Here is a 17,751-nt window from a genome sequence, read left to right as displayed (position 1 = left end):
CATGTAACGCAGCCATGGTTGCCACAACACATCACTGCGCTCCCTGGTACCCCTACAGATGGCGATCCAGTCCTCAGCCTCCCTAATCTCATTCACCTTGCCCATCCACTCCACTCTGCTCAGTATTTGTGGTCACTTCCAATATATAGGGATCAGTCTGCTGGCTGCGTTTAGGAGATTAGGCAGTATACTCCGCCGGTAGCGACTAATCAGCATGCATGGAACATGCAGCAAGAAGTGGAGGGGATGGAAGGGCATGTCCAAACGGGAGGGGCATCCACCCGTCTTCGCCGACTAAGGGATGAGTCTGCCAATTCCAACAACGCCTGATCTAAACTCGAGGGCATCTGGGCTTGGTCACTCATGTAACGCAGCCACATTTCAGGCTTCAAACATAAAGATATAAAACTGTAATTTTTTGTGAAGAATCAAAAACAAGTGGGACACAATCATGAAGTGGAACGAAATTTATTGGATATTTCAAACTTTTTTAACAAATAAAAAACTGAAAAATTGGGCGTGCAAAATTATTCAGCCCCCTTAAGTTAATACTTTGTAGCGCCACCTTTTGCTGCGATTACAGCTGTAAGTCGCTTGGGGTATGTATCTAGCAGTTTTGCACATCGAGAGACTGAAATTTTTGCCCATTCCTCCTTGCAAAACAGCTCGAGCTCAGTGAGGTTGGATGGAGAGCGTTTGTGAACAGCAGTTTTCAGTTCTTTCCACAGATTCTCGATTGGATTCAGGTCTGGACTTTGACTTGGCCATTCTAACACCTGGATATGTTTATTTGTGAACCATTCCATTGTAGATTTTGCTTTATGTTTTGGATCATTGTCTTGATGGAAGACAAATCTCCGTCCAAGTCTCAGGTCTTTTGCAGACTCCATCAGGTTTTCTTCCAGAATGGTCCTGTATTTGGCTCCATCCATCTTCCCATCAATTTTAACCATCTTCCCTGTCCCTGCTGAAGAAAAGCAGGCCCAAACCATGATGCTGCCACCACCATGTTTGACAGTGGGGATGGTGTGTTCAGGTTAATGAGCTGTGTTGCTTTTACGCCAAACATAACGTTTTGCATTGTTGCCAAAAATTTCGATTTTGGTTTCATCTGACCAGAGCACCTTCTTCCACATGTTTGGTGTGTCTCCCAGGTGGCTTGTGGCAAACTTTAAACAACACTTTTTATGGATATCTTTAAGAAATGGCTTTCTTCTTGCCACTCTTCCATAAAGGCCAGATTTGTGCAGTATACGACTGATTGTTGTCCTATGGACAGAGTCTCCCACCTCAGCTGTAGATCTCTGCAGTTCATCCAGAGTGATCATGGGCCTCTCGGCTGCATCTCTGATCAGTCTTCTCTTTGTATGAGCTGAAAGTTTAGAGGGATCTCTCTTTTTGTATCCAAATCCGGCTTTAAACTTCTCCACAACAGTATCTCGGACCTGCCTGGTGTGTTCCTTGTTCTTTATGATGCTCTCTGCGCTTTAAACAGACCTCTGAGACTATCACAGTGCAGGTGCATTTATACGGAGACTTGATTACACACAGGTGGATTCTACTTATCATCATTAGTCATTTAGGTCAACATTGGATCATTCAGAGATCCTCTCTGAACTTCTGGAGAGAGTTTGCTGCACTGAAAGTAGCTGAATAATTTTGCACGCCCAATTTTTCAGTTTTTATTTGTTAAAGTTTGAAATATCCAATAAATTTTGTTCCACTTCATGATTGTGTCCCACTTGTTGTGGATTCTTCACAAAAAATTACAGTTTTATATTTTTATGTTTGAAGCCTGAAATGTGGCAAAAGGTCGAAAAGTTCAAGGGGGCTGAATACTTTCGCAAGGCACTGTAATTCCATCAAATTGAATGTGAGACAAGAAAACATACAAGTTTTAATGAACAATTTGTCAGCCTTTATTGTAGTTGTTTTTAAAAGCTCACAAGCACACCACAAACGTGCTCTTTACATAAACCCAACACTCTTTATTTAATACCGCTTCGAGACATGGTCTGAGCTTTGACCACCCCTTTTCCCTTCACTTCAAATGGTACTCCCTTGTAAGTTGCTACACATCCATCATTGGTCAGAAGATCTGGTTGGATCTGCTCCCAGGTCTTCTTCTTCGGATTCAGCTCCTTGTCAGGCTCTCCTGAAAAAGTAATGAAAAATACACAGATTAAAGACATTCTCTATTTAGTTATTGAATACAAAAATAGTCATACAGTAAAAAAAACAAAAAAAAAAACAAAAAAAAAACAAAGATGCAACATTGGTACTGAATAAATTATACTCTACATAATGGTTCCAGATCACAAAAGCCAAACACTGACCATTAATGGTGCTTTGGGCCAAATGCTGGCCCCTACCTACCTGTAACAATGCAAGAATTTGTAACAGGGAGAATACCACCATTCTTTAACCACTTGCTGACCGCATACTGTGTATATACGGCAGCAGAGTGGCTCTCCCAGGCAAAACCACGAAGGAGTATGTCATTTGCCTGGGAGGAGCTAGGGGGCGGGCGCGTGTTGCCGGCGGCGCGCTCCTGCCCCTGATCGTCAGTGGGGAAGCCGGCGTGTGCGTCAGGCGGCTCAGATTGCCGCCTGACACCCGCAATCTCTCCCCGCTGAGAGAGGACGGTCGGCTAGATGTAAACACAGATGACTGTCCTTCCCCCTGCAATGATCCTGCTATATAGGATCGCATGTCTCTGTGATCATTTCACAAGCCCAACCCCCCCACAGTTAGAATCGCTCCCCTAGGCTTACATTTAACCCCTTGATCAACAACAGGGTTAACCTCTTCCCTGCCAATGGCATTATTACTGTAACAGTGCATATTTTTAGCACTGATTACTGTAGTAATGTCACTGGTACCCCCAAAAGTGATGTCAGTTAGGGGTCCGATCTGTCCGCTGCAATGTCGAATTCCTGCAAAAAAAAAAAAAAAAAAATGCAAATTGCCGCCATTACTAGTAAAAAAACAAAACAATAAAAATTACATAAATCTTTCCCGTAGTTAGTTGACGCAATAACTTTTGCACAAACCAATCAAATACGCTTATTGCGATTTTTTTTTTACCAAAAATATGTAGCAGAAAACAAATTGGCCTAAAATGTTAAAAATTTTTGATTTTTAATTTTTTGGGGAATGTGGTTATACAGCATAAAGTGAAAAAATATATATATTTTTTTTCTTCAAAATTGTCACTTTTTTTGTTTATAGCGCAAAAAATAAAAATCGCACAGGTGATCAAATACCACCAAAAGAAAGCTCTATTTGTGGGGAAAAAAGGACATCAATTTTATTTGGGTACAGCGTCGCACGACCGCACAATTTTCCGTTAAAGTAACACAGTGCCGAATCGCAAAATAGGGCCTGGTCATTAAGGGGGAAAATCTTCCGGTCCAAAACTGGTTAATAAACTGGTATACGAATTACTGCACTATGGAGTTCTGTTTTATGTCTCTTCTATGCTTAGTACTTTTGATCTTTGGAGACCAGTAAATGTTGTATTAATGGGGGGAACGTCTGATCCAGCCATTCAGCAGGAATGAAAACCACTAAGATATATTAGACCTCTGTAACTGTGGAGTCTATTAATCATCTAGTAAGCAGTTTGGTGTACAGATGGAGAAGTACTGGATGGATTAAATACATGGAGTTACACCTTTTTGAAGTGCAATCTTTTTTACATACTTTTGGACATTGTTTTATCTTATCACTTATGTATATAGAGCACTGTGATTCACATTGTTGATCAAGGTAATGGGAGGGGATTATGTTATATATACTGTAGAAAGGTTGCTGCACATTTTTGAGTTTATAATTTAGAGAGACAGTTTGTTCATATATCCACTACTTTTGCTAGAGGGTCACTGTACCTGGAGACAAACCTCTCCAGTTTGGTTTGGAATTTAGAGGCAGGGAAGTCTACATTCAGCATCCCCTACCTTTGACACAGGTCCTCAACACTTCCATATGTAGGGACCAGTGCCCTAGATCCAGGCTTTCCCTGCTGAGGAAGTCTATAAGCCTGGAACATAAAGTGCCCAGGACAGGATGCAGTCTACCTCTCTAGGCCCTGCAAGATTTCTGGTTCCTCTCTAATGGTTGATGTATGCCACTGCCATAGCATTATCCAACTTAACCTGTATCAGATGACCCTCCATCGAAAAGTTCTGACATTACAGGGACAACCAAATTGGCCAAAACACCAGAATGTTGTTTGGGAGACAAGATGCTTCTGATGTCCAAGCACCCGGCAGCGCTAGGGTGCCCAGGACTCCTCCTCAGACTCACAGGCTGGTATGCATCATGAGGATCTTTCAGAAAACAGGGAGAAATTATTTTTCTGACTCCAGAACCAGATTCCAAATCCATCAAACTGAGGACAACCTGATCTTCATGCCAGCTTGTCTCATGACAATAGAATACTTTGTCACAGGGATATGTTGTAAAACTGGGCATACGGGACTGCATCAAAAAGAAAGCTACCATCAGCCTCAGGGCTCCCATACAGATATAGAGTCGGACGACTCATCCAGTGTACAAGACTAGACCTATATATTCAAAGCAATGAGACAAATGTCCACCAACACAATCAACACAACAACAATAGCGAAATGCAGCAGGTAAAAGCTGAAAACATTTTATAACTGAATGATCAGTAAGGGTGGTATTGGTTTCTTTAGATACTTTCTTGGATCACACCCTTAGGGTCTGCCGATTTCCAGAACACCAATAGCAGGCTGCAGTGCAGGGCCTACTAAGAAAAACAAGGACTTAGACGTAGTTTTCAGATGCTTGTTAACTTGGTCTTTAACCACCACAATGTGCTCAACAGGGACAGTCAGAGAGTTATTTTAAAACAAAAAATGTCTGGGTCAGTAACAGGAACGGCTCACTTCTTACTAAACAACTTCTGCATGGGATATAGCTCAGCAAATCATTTTAGAATAACAGATAATTTGTCAGGGGTAATTGAATCTCTGTACAAAAACTGGATTTTTGTAAGAACTTACCGTAAAATCCTTTTCTCTGAAGTTCATCGACAGACGCAGCTCCATAACTTCATTACCATTGGGTTATGCTCCTCCAATCAGAAATGGGCACTAGGCAGGAAAAAAATATTACCACGCCCATGGGGGCTGTCCCTGCAGGCATAACCCCACACACACTGCTTCAGATTGCAGTTTCGTTGCAAGTTTAGAAGACAAAAAAAACCCATACACTCAAAAGTGCTGCATCTGTCGTACTTCAGAGAAAAGGATTTTACGGTAAGTTCTTTAAAAAATCCAGTCTTCTCTATCGTTCGACAGACGCAGCTCCATAACTTCATTACCATTGGGATGTCCAAAGCAGTATTGTCATGAGGGGTGGGAGAACAACGCAAAGAAGAACGTAATTCCCCAAAGGCTAAACTTAGCCAACCAGGTAAAAAGGAGCTCAACCAGGAAAAACCGGAGCTCACCCAGAAAAAACATATACCCTCAAAGAGAACAAAAAAGGTTCTTATTAATCAAGCAGCCTACAAAACCTTTGGGCCAAAAAGAGGCAGCCAAAGATGCCAACACATCTACATTGTAGATCCATGTAAAAGTATGCACGGACAACCAAGTTCCTGCCTTTCAAACTCACATAAAATGCAAAGCAATGTCCTTTGAATGCTTAGGCTTGGGACAGAGTGAAGGCAACACAATGTCTTCATTCAAATGAAAATCAGAAACCACCTTAGGAAGAAAAGACTGATTAGGTCGAAGTACTACTTGTTTCTGTGGACCATCAGATAAGGTGAATAACGCCGCTATTTCATATATTCTGCAAGGAGAAGTGATAGCCACCAAACAGGCAACCTTCTGAGACAACGAAAACAGAGAAATCTCCCTAATGTTCTCAAAAGGAGGCTTTTGAAGAACAGATAATACCAAACTGAGATCCCACTGAGGTAGCGGGGACTGTTTTAGAGGAGCCACATGGTGCACTCCCTGAAGAAAAGTTTGAATCGAGGTATGCGTGGCCTTCTGTAGAAAGGCCAAAACCCTAGCAATGGAAAACAAGCGAGGGTGCACTTTCAGCGATTCACATCATAAAATGTACGATTTCCACGTGCGATGATATATCTTCCTGGAAGTCGACTTCCTAGCCTTCATTAGGGTAGGAATCACATAGTCGGAAAAAACCTCTATCTCTCAACACCTGGCTTTCAACAGCCATGCCATTAAAGCCAGCGACTGTAAAGCAGGATGGAAGATCGGGCCTTGAGACAGCAGATCTTCCCTGAGAGGAAGTCTTCAAGGGGCCACCAGAATGACCGGAATTCTTTCCACATCTACCCTGCGTAGAAGCCTTGGCAGAAGTTTTAACAGGGAAGGCATAAGTCAGCCGATACTGACCCCAAGGAGCCACCAGTGCATCTGTGGCGTCAGGCCAGAGGGTCTCGAGACCAGAGTACAAACCTCTGCACCTTCTTGTTGAGACGAGAAGCAAACAGATCGACCTCGGGTGTCCCCCACCGAACACACAGGAGATGAAACACCTCCGGATGTAGGGACCACTCCCCCTGGTCCAACACCTGATGACTCAGGTAATCTGCTTGCCAGTTTTCCACACCTGGGATGTGCACCGCAGAAAGAGCTAGAACAAACTTCCACCCAGTCCAGAATCTCGGCCACCTCCTTGGCCGCCAAGACACTCTTGGTGCCCCCCTGGTGATTGATGTAAGCCACAGTTGTGGCACTGTCCGATTAAATCCGAACCGGACAATCTTGCAGACGAGTTGTCCATGGTTGCAGGCAAAGCTTTATCAGTCTGAACTCCAAAACATTTATCGACAGTTTGGACTCCTCTGCTGTCCAGGTTCCCTGGGCACAGAGCTTCCCCAGCACCCCGCCACAGCTTGACAGGCTGGCGTCCGTGGTTACCATCGTCCAAAACAACGGGAGGAAGGACTTGCCCTGGCATAGAGCTGGTGACTGAATCCCCCACAACAGAGCAGACTGTGTGTTGTGGCTCAACCGAATCACAGTGTCCAAGGACTTTGGATCCTTGTTCCAATTGACAAGAGTCTCCTTTCACAAAAGGTCTTGTATGGAACTGAGCAAACGGAACCGCCTCGAAGGTTGATACCATCAGACAAAATACCCGCATGCAGGTTCTCAGAAAGGGTAAATCGGTTCCCAACAGCAACCGAATCGCCTCCTGCAATTTTTTCAGCCTGTCTGGGGGAAGAAAGACCCTCGCCAAGCCAGAATCCACAGTCAGGCCCAGATAATCCAGTCTCGAGGCAGGTATCATGGCAGATTTCTTTAAATTGATGGTCCACCTAAACTCCTGCAGGGTTTGGACAGTGTTCGTTAGGTCGCCCATCAGGGCTAAAAGAGAGTCCGCTCTCAATAGGAGATCGTCTAAGTACCCCAGTACTGCAATCCCTGTTGGTGCAGCAATGCCAACACTGGGGCCAGTACCTTGGTAAAAACCCTGGGGGCGGAGGCGAAACCAAAGGGTAACGCCACAAATTGAAAATGCTCTTCTGCTACTGCAAGCGTCCTTAATATCTATTGAGGCCAAAAAATCTCACTGGTGTAGTGATGCCACTACCGACTGAGCAGATGGACTCCATCCGAAACTTCTGTACCCACACAAAGTGGTTCAGAGCCTTGAGGTCCAGGATGGCATGCACCTTGCCATCCTTTCTGGGCACGGTGAGCAGGTTTGAATAAAACCCATGAAAGGGTTTCTGAGAGGGAACCGGCACAATCACTCTTTGCGACAACAAATCGTTTACCGCCCCTCGCAAGTCCCTTAACTGGTCTGGAGATAGGGGAAGATTGTACGAGAAAAACCTTGACGGTTGAGAGTGGAATGCGATCTTGTACCCCGAGCGGATCAGTTTGTAAACCCATTTGTCCTGAATTAAAGAGGTCCATGGTTCCGCGAAAAGTGAAAACGTCCCCCCACCTCAGAAACGGGTGAGGGCGCCCCTTCATGCAGATGAAGATTTGTCTGCAGATCCGGACAGAACGACCTTTGATTTTTTTTCCCGACCATGGCTCCTTGGAACCCCCAGAAGACTTGAACGGTTTACCTTTTTCTTGCGACCCGGAGATACGAAAAAGCTCCTTATGAGCAGAGAAGGAGAGCCCCTGCCTAGAATGGGGCACCTTACCCTTAGAGGATTGAGGAAGAAGCATACTCTTTCCCCCCAGTGAGACCTTTGATCAACTCATCCAGAGAGGATCCAAACAACCTTTCCCCTGTAAAGGGGAGATCAGTCAAGGCCTTTTTGGAAGCCTGGTCAGCAGACCAGCTTTTTAGCCACTCCATGCGTCTAATAACAATCCCCACTGCGGACAACCTGGCCACTAGTGGAGCCGCATCCAGGGAGGTATCACACATGAACACCAGGGCTTGAGGCAACTGGTCCATTATTTCAAGCACCACCGGGGGGAAACATTCAGCATCCAAGTTTGCTTTTAGTAGCTTCACCTATTCAGTAACCGTCTGTGACACCAGAATGTTCACAAAAGTCGTTTTTAAAATGGAACCCGCTATCATGTATAAATGGCGGGATAGGGACTCCACTCGTCTATTCACGGGGTCCCCAAAAGTTGTGAGTCCTCCACCGGAACCACAGTAGACTTGTTTAGCCTGGAAACTGGGTGACTCATCTTCGGTGGTACGGTCCAGCTAGAGGATACTACATCTGCAAAAGGGTAACGGCATTTAAAACGCTTAGGCACCACCAGCATGTGCTTGATATGCTGCCATTGTTCATCCACAATGGCATGAAACATCAGGACAAGGGAACACCCTGCCTGATTTCTGGGATTTGCGGGAGCCAAAAGACATCTGCGTACCCGACGCTGTAGATTCATCACACCAATTTTAAAGTTTCCCCCACTGAAACTATAAGGGCTTCCACCAAGGCGCGTTCCCGCGATGTTGCTGATAAGGACAGGTCCTCTTCACTGACAGAATGCGAAGACACCGACCCTGCAGGGTGGGTTGCATCTGTGGCTGCCATATCTGCCTCAGAGTCTGAAGACACTGCCGATGGAGGCGAAGGCAGAGGGCGTTTGCGGCTGTCATCACTTGTAATTACAAAATCTACTTTTGACATCAGGCTTAGTAAAAATGCTGTGATATCAGGCTGAGACTGTGACCCAGAAGGGTTCGCAGCAGCACCTAAGGGGTCTGTAGGAGAAATTTTATCCTGGGACTTAATTTTACACTGGTAAGAAAAAAAGTGCACTGTCCCTTTAAGAGATGCTAAATCGCGATCTCACTGCTATTGCAACGGGCTACCAAACCCCAGGCTAGTACAATCTAGCAGAGTGTACACGGAAAACCCAAAGGGAACCCCAGAAAAACATTACCTCAGGAGCTGCCAACTTGCTCTGTGAAAAAACGAAAGTGAAACTAATCTGCACAGAAAAAAGGAAAGAACAGCCTGTGTCTTTGCTAGAATTAAAGTGCCATGCTGCTCACCTGTCCAGCGATTGTGGACTGCAGGAAAATGGCCACCCAAGCATTCCTATGGGGAACTAACAGAAAATGGCTGCCCATGTAAAACAATTGGAAAAAGAACACATTGATCCACAGCAAAATGATGGCCCCAACGGTGCGCCATTCGGTCTCCAGGACCCCCAAAAGGGGTCCCTGAACATCAGGCATCGGAGGGTCCCTAGAAAGGGACCCCACCAGGACCAGCCAGTTCCAACAAAAAGGTGCCATAGCGGCCGCAATATTTCAACCCCCCCACAGTAGGAACCTGCACAGGGTAGGGGAAAAAAACGGAGGGGTTTGGGCCTAGTCCTCCCGAGAGGCAAGGGGAACCGAGGGAGCCCCGAGGGTCCGACCATTCCAAGGATAGGGCCCACGTCTGCCCCGAGACCACTAGAGGTTTTGGTGGACAATTACTCACCATACCATGATACCAGGTGGGCGACACTCCAAAACAGATCACCTCCCACCCAGGATGGGTGTGCTGTCAGCCAGGGGGTATGCTGTGACTCAGGGCATTCCAGGTAGATCGCGTCCCCATGAGATGGTTCACTCACAGGCTCGTCCCCATCCGACGGGGCACTGTCGTGGCGAGGCTTAGTTCTTGACTATAACCTGCTCACGCTTGCTGGCCAGCTGGGAGACCTTAAGGACCTAGATTATCCAGTCTGAAACCACAGCAGGCTGTTGCTTTTAGCTCTCCGGGAACTAACTAGTGAAAAAAAAAAATCACAAAATAATAAAAATTCCCCATTTACAGCTAAGACCAAAGTCCCAGCAGGGAGCTAGGTCCTATTCCTAAACCTAGGCAGAAACAAACTGTGATCTGAAGCAGAGTGTGTGGGGTTATGCCTGCAGGGACAGCCCCCATGGGTGTGGTAAAGTTTTTTTCCTGCCTAGTGCCTATTCCTGATTGGAGGAGCATAACCCAATGGTAATGAAGTTATGGAGCTGTGTCTGTTGATGAACAATAGAGAAATAAGTTTTTAGTAACGAATGCACTGGAAAGGCTTAGACAGTCTTGGGACCTGTACGGGAGCCCAAACTGGTAACAGGAGTGGTTTCAGACACAGGCAGGTTGCTGCAGTTTTAAACATGTACGCACCCTGCTTCAACAAGAACCAAAATGGTATCCTGAAGCCTAGCAGTTATGTCAGCAGACTGAGTCTCCTCAAGCACAAATTCATTGAAAAGAGAATAGTAAAGCTCCTCCTCATCCGTAGTTGACTGTGCTGGGGCTGCAGCAGCTGCCAGAATGTCAGGGATAGATTAGAGGAGAGGACGTAGAAGTATGCTTATGGCACTAGCATCAGTTTGATTGTGAAATCTTGCATAGCAAAATAAAACTCCTTCCTGGACAGGGCCGATGAAGGAGCTACACCTTAGGGAGGTAGAAAAGACTACGAGTAGTGTGTGGATTTAAGCAGGGGTCAACGATCCAAGTTGTAGTTGTAGTAGTTTCAGGTCCTCTTAGAGCAGTGGTTCTCAACTCCAGTCCTCAGGACCCACTAACAGGCCAGATTTTAAGTATTACCTTGGGGAGATGCAGACTAGAGTACTGCAATCAATGAGCAGCAAATTATATCACCTGTGATGTATTTCAGTTATCTTGCAAACCTGGCCTGTTAGTGTGTCCTGAGGACCGGAGTTGAGAACCACTGTCTTAGAGGAACACTGCAGGCCAGCCTAAAACTGCTTAAAGGGTTGTGAGTTGGAGAGGCCCAAGGTACTGGAGAGCCCCAGATGCAGAGCCCAGGGAACATGTCACATTCCAAGCAATCATCACCCCTATCAAAGGCATACTCCTTAGGAAGTCTTCAGGGATCAGAATCACAACAGAGACAGTGTCACGGCCCCAGACCTGTAAAGCACTCTGTGGCTAACAAACCAGTACAAAGTGTGTCTGGGAAGCACCAAAGGCAGAGCCTTGTACCTGAAGGTCACAATACAGACTAGCCCTGCAACTTTCAGTTCAGCAGGTCCCAGTTACAACCTTCAAACTGGTGCCAAGAATCAGGTAATCTGGAAGGATCCAAAAGAAGTCACAGCTTAGCAGCATAATAGGGAATCCTAACTGATAAAAGTAAAACGGTCAAGAACAAACAGGTATCATCTGTAATGAGAAAAGACATACCGCCTACTAGGACAAAGTAAAAAAAAAAACGGAAGCATCATGGGACTGGAAGGGGTTATACTTGTCTGGCCAACTGCCTTTTCTAGCTTGCCATTGTCGAATTTCTCCTGAAGGCAGCAGTAAACCCTAATGACCATGTGTCCTTTTATGAATGACTAAGAAACAGTAATTATATTTAATTTACACAGGAAAAGAATAATTACCACAGTAAAGCATTTGTAAACATCCCTGTGGTGGTACAGACTGTATTTTTATTTTAAAACAAGCATGACACCCGAGAATTCCCTCCTGCAGATATGAATGAAGTTCAGAAGGTTTTTTATAAATAAGAACAGAAGTAAATAATCCTGCCCCTCCTGACCCATTACTACAGTAGTTGTGTTACCTGGGAATCCCTCAAATGTAATTCTATCTCCAGGAACTGCTCCACTGGGAGGGTCTAGTATTTCCACCTTCTCCGGAGAGCTTGCACACATAACCATGGCTTGAGAAAGGATCCCTCTCATTTTGGCAGGTTTCAAGTTACACAGTAGCACGGCCATCCGATTCTGCATCTAAAAAAAGATGATCACACAGGTTTATGACCTAAAGAAGCATTTGCTTAAATTTCCTTCAACTACTTCAGAAAACAACAAATAAGAATGTAAGCCACGCCAAACAATAACCAATTGTCTTTCCTTCAACCATGGGTTGAAGGAAAAAAATTGCTTAATTCCACCATCAACACCTTTAGTGTCGATGGGGAAATCCCTCCATCCGAGCCATTGTATTCCGACAGTGGGAGCTTTCCCAGCCATCAGAATACAATGATCACTGCTTGCGGCTAAAGCTGTCGGCAGTAATCGCACGGAAAAAAAAATGACGGACCAACCTCAGTTGCAGTCTAGGTGTGCCTTAGATTAAATTGCAATGATAAACTTACTCCTTAAAGAATATGTAAACCCAACATTTCATATTCCTGATATGTTCCTGCTGTACCATGTACTTGTATAAAAATGTACCTGTTCTTTGTATTGCTTCCTTTGTGTGAAATCCCTGGTGTTTGTCAGTCCCTCTGCTTTCCTCTTAAAAACTGAACACACTAGGCATGAGAGCACAGGACGGTCAGTTCTCTAGCTATGCTCGGAACTCATCGGTTGAATTAGAATATCTCCCGTTCCGTGACATGCCCCTTCACTCACATCCACTCAGCTCCGGCATCCGACAATCCACTAGTCCATGCTGCGTTCAGCTTCCACCTCACCCCCTGCGCATGAATGAAGAGTTAGTGTGAGAATGCATGACATCTAGTGGCGAGTGGTTATTATTACACTAACTCAAGGATATTTAAGCCGCAGTCTGCAAACCCTTCCTCGCTCTGAAGAAGTTAGCCTGGATTGGCTAACAAATCGCGTCAGCGTGTCCTCATCATGCACATGGCGTCCTTCAAGTGACAGCAGCTGTAAGCATGCATAGGGGGTGAGGTAGAAGCCGAACGCAGCATAGACTAGTGGATGGTCAGATGCCAGTGCCGGAGTGGATGTGAGCAAAGGGGCAAGTCACAGTAAGGGAGATGTTCTAATGCACGAGGTGGCGAGCAATTCCCCCACTTTTATTCTCCCTAAAGTCTATTCTTGTCCGGCTGAACGGCATTCAGAACTTTACCCACTCTGACTACACCTAACAGCACCTTGACCACTGTGTTTCCACTACACCTATAGGAGCCTTTGCTCCATTCTGCTAGTGGAAGACTTCAAGGGAATTGCTTGTTAGCATACTTTTTAATCGGAAGCTCAGTGATTTCATGTCCAGCGATGGCAATTCCCATACTTACCTGCTATTCCAAACGACACACAGTCATATCTAAAACACTGTTATTTCAGAGCTCTGGACCAGTACAATACATGACCTTTTTGACTTAGATGACCTTTATAGACTAGATATCTCAGCTGAGGAATGGTGCTACTCTTATTGTAGGAATATTTCTGCTTGAGTCCCCAACTCTTTAGAGAGTGACTGTGTGTATGAATGGGTGCGTGCACAGCTGCCAATCCCAACAGACAACATTGTCTTTATTTTAATCTAGGTGTGGTGGAGGCTAACTTACTGCTGCCCTTTTTTTGTAATGTGCAATTTTTCAATAAAGTTGTTTTTTACTTCAACTGAAGTGTTCCACAAATGTGACTTTCTTGGTGGACAGTAGTCCTTCTTTCCTTTTGTTGTTTCATTCACGTGGACTGCATCGGTTCACTAACAGATGTCTCTGTTTCTGGTGAGAGGTTGACACAGCTGTGACAGTCTTCAGTAATTTAGCTGTCAATACTTTAACTACGCGGTTTATCTAGGACTGTTTGTTCTATTATTACTGCTATGCTCGGAACTCAGCCTACTCTCCTCCAATGACCAGACTTGTCTTGACACAACCCCCCTGAACAGCCTTCCATTGGGAAGACCAGAGTTCTGCTGATTCTCCCCCCTAGCTTTATTGCAGCTGAGAACAGAGGGAATATGATCACTTATAGAAAAAAGGTAAAAACACACACACACACACACACACACACACACACACACAGTTGTGCTCATAAGTTTACATATCCTGGCAGAATTTATGATTTCTTGGCCATTTTTGAGAGACTATAAATGATAACACAAAAACTTTGCTTTCACTCATGGTTAGTGTTTGGCTGAAGCCATTTATTATCAATCAACTGTATTTACTCTTTTTAAATCATAATGACAACAGAAACTACCCAAATGATCCTGATCAAAAGTTTACATACCCCAGTTCTTAACACCGTGTATTGTCCACTTTAACATCAATGACAGCTTGAAGTCCTTAGTGGTATTTGTGGATGAGGCTCTTTATCTTCTCAGATGGTAAAGTTGCTCCTTCTTCCTGGCAAAAAGCCACCAATTCCTGTAAATTCTTGGGCTGTCTTGCATGAACTGCACGTTTGAGATCTCCCCAGACTGGCTCAATGATATTGAGGTCAGGAGACTGAGATGGCCACTCATGAACCTTCACTTTATTCTGCTGTAGCCAGTGACAGGTCGACTTGGCCTTGTGTTTAGGATCATTGTCATGTTGGAATGTCCAAGTACATCCCATGCGCAGCTTCCGGGCTGATGAAAGCAAATTTTACTCCAGCATTTTTGATAATATACTGCATTCATCTTGCCATCAATTCTGATCAAAGTTCCTGTGCCTTTGTAGCTCACACATCCCCAAAACATCAGCGATCCACCTCCGTGTTTCACAGAAGGAATGGTGTAGCTTTCATCATAGGCCTTGTTGACTCCTCACCAAATGTAGCGTTTATGGTTGTAACCAAAAAGCTCAGTTTTGGTCTTATCACACCAAATGACTTTGTGCCAGAAGGTTTGAGGCTTGTCTCTGTACGGTTTGGCGTATTGTAAGCGGGATACTTTGTGGCATTTGCGTAGTAATGGCTTTCTTCTGGAGACTCGACTATGCAGCCCATCTTTCTTCAAGTGCCACCTTCTTGTGCATCTTCAAGCAGCCACACCACATGTTTTCAGGGAGTCCTGTATTTCACCTGAAGTTATTTGTGGGTTTTTCTTTGCATCCCAAACAATATTCCTGGCAGTTGTGGCTGAAATTTTAGTTGGTCTACCTGACCGTGGTTTGATTTCAACAGAACCCCTCATTTTCCACTTTTTGAATAGAGTTTGAACACTGCTGATTGGCATTCTCAATTCCTTGGATATCTTTTTATATCCCTTTCCTGTTTTATGCAGTTCAACTATCTTTTCCCGCAGTTCCTTTGACAATTCTTTTGCTTTCCCCAGGATTCAGAATCCAAAAACGTCAGTGCACCACTGGATGAAAGATGCAAGGGTCGGTCAGGAGTCCAGAAACTCATTGACCTTTTATTAACACACACTAATTACAAGTAAACAGTAATTACAAGCAAACAGATCACAGGTGAGGATGGTTACCTTTAATAGCCATTCAAACCACTTTGAGTCAACTTGTGTGCATGTTATCAGGCCAAAATTACCAGGGTATGTAAACTTTTGATCAGGGTCATTTGGGTAGTTTCTGTTGTCATTATGATTTAAAAAGAGTAAACACAGTTGATTGATAATAAATGGCTTCAGCCAAACACTAACCACGAGTGAAAGAAACGTTTTTGTGTTATCATTCATAGTCTCGGAAAAATGTCCAACCAGCCCCGCACCACCCCTATGTCTGAAAGAGCCCAACTATTGAGAACAGCATATTCGCAGCTTAGCGCGAAGACCAGATAATGCTTCTAAAGTTCACCAAAGGATACATTCACAACACATATTGTGTACAATGAGATGCACCTCTATATACAGCAGACATAAAACATTTTAACTTTTCATTGTTGTGGTTCCTAAATGTCATTTTCTAGACACTAGTAAGCAGGATACAGTTTTAGTATTAAAAGGATAGGGGTAAACACATAATCCATCTTACATGCATTAACAAATCTTAAAAAACACAAAATTTTGCATGTGCCCAAGTCTAATCACTATAACAATGCTACATTTTTCAGCACGTCTTAAGAAAGGCACAAAATGCCAAAATATACACAAAACAGGTTTGGTTAGTATTGATCCAGCCATTCCTTGCACATTCGTGTTTTTTCTGCCAGAAATAAGATATAGCTGGGTTTTATTATTAGGGCTAAAACAAAACTTCCAAAACATCTGAATGAAAATGAGCTCTTCCTTTACGTGAAATTCAATCCTCAGTTTATGATGGCTCACAGCAGAAATATTTCTCTTGAAGTTATTTTCAGCAGGAAAACTAATTCACAGCATGGATCTCCTTTTTTCCCCTCACAAAATACTGTACGGCTTCACACCAGTTAGAGTGGTTGGAGTGTTAGAACCTTTGTCAGTTTTTTTCTGCAGTCTATCCATGTTGGGAAGATTCACTCTCGCTTTCAAAGGGTTTCCTTCATGTCTGACTGGCTGCAGTTTCTCCAACACTTTTGATTCTTTTCCATGGCCTAAAGTGAGTTCTGGGCAGCCAATCAGCACCCAAAGCGTCACAGAGGCATTATCCTAAGGTGAGCCTTTCCTTGTAGGTTGTTTAATCTGTTTGCACCGGATACATAGAAACATAAAAAAGAGATGGCGGAAAAAAAACAAAGTAGTCCATCGAGTCTGCCTGTTTTTCTTTTTTGTTTTGTCTTTTGTATATATATATATATATATATATATATATACACGATTTTATTTTTATTTTTTTAAGATACGCATAGAGAAGTTTTTTTTTTTCTCTTCTCTTTATCCTATTTTAGTTAATAATTTTTTCCGGGGATCATTGCTCTCATAAAGCCAGATTACCATGTTGAACTATATGTGTGACCCCAGCCACACAACGAGGAGAGCAAACACTATAGTGTTTACCCTAAAGCGGAGTTCCACCCTGGGAATACTTTTTTTAATAAAAATACCCCCGGGACAGTCAGGGCTAGTACATTCCACAATGGCTAGCCTCTGATCTGTCCCGGGTTGCACTTACCTTTTAGAAGAAATACTTACCTTGAAAAAGTATTGTCCAGTGCTGCCATCTCAGGTGTGGGCAGCTTGAAGCCAGCGCGATCCTCTTCTGCGTCCTCTTCCGTCTTCTTCGGTACCACGATGCACTGCACCAGCCCCGCCGTCACTTCCGGGTCCGCAGCGTCATCCCTGCACAGCTTCTGGGCATGCCCAGAAGCTGTTTTGCAAGGTATGACGGCGCCTGCACCGGAACTGACGTCGGGGCCGGTGCAGGCGCATTGATTCCTGGGAGCGATGACGTTCAGCTCCCAGGAATCATTGCAAAGCCAGGAAGTGACGAATAGCCATGGCCGCCGAGGGGAGGAAGAAGGAAGTAAGGTGAGTATATTTTCTTCTAAACGAGGTAAGTAAAACAAAAAAAAAAAATTGCGATTATCCATTTGTTTTTCAGGTGACCCGGAGCGAGAAGATGGAGGTAAGTATAATTTTAGGGTGGAACTCCACTTTAAAACCAATTTAGATCCGAAACATTTAGAGGCACTCCTGTTTTTTTCTTGTGTCACACAGAACCTACGCTCAGCCTCACCAAAGAAGCTGATGTAGGAGCTCTGACCAGTTTAATGTGCAAT

At 44.3% G+C, this 17,751-nt stretch overlaps 1 protein-coding gene across 3 annotated transcripts in view; it reads right to left on the bottom strand.

Annotated features, from left to right (window-relative positions):
• Positions 1-1,895: 1,895 nt before the first annotated feature.
• Positions 1,896-17,751, bottom strand: part of AIMP1 (aminoacyl tRNA synthetase complex interacting multifunctional protein 1) — a 135,259-nt gene continuing 119,403 nt past the window's right edge. For all 3 annotated transcript variants that reach the window (XM_082256986.1, XM_082256984.1, XM_082256985.1), the window contains 2 exons: positions 12,030-12,198; positions 1,896-2,155 (listed from right to left, as the gene is read on the bottom strand). In XM_082256986.1, the coding sequence (XP_082113112.1) occupies positions 1,989-2,155; positions 12,030-12,198 (336 nt within the window). In that variant the 3' untranslated portion in view covers positions 1,896-1,988. The remainder of the gene's footprint in view (positions 2,156-12,029; positions 12,199-17,751) is intronic.

Source organism: Pelophylax lessonae, assembly GCF_965119305.1.
Source record: "Pelophylax lessonae genome assembly, chromosome: 1".
NCBI classification, from domain to species: domain Eukaryota; kingdom Metazoa; phylum Chordata; class Amphibia; order Anura; family Ranidae; genus Pelophylax; species Pelophylax lessonae.
Note: the sequence above shows the minus strand (reverse complement) of the source record. Positions and strands in the feature narration are given on the sequence as shown.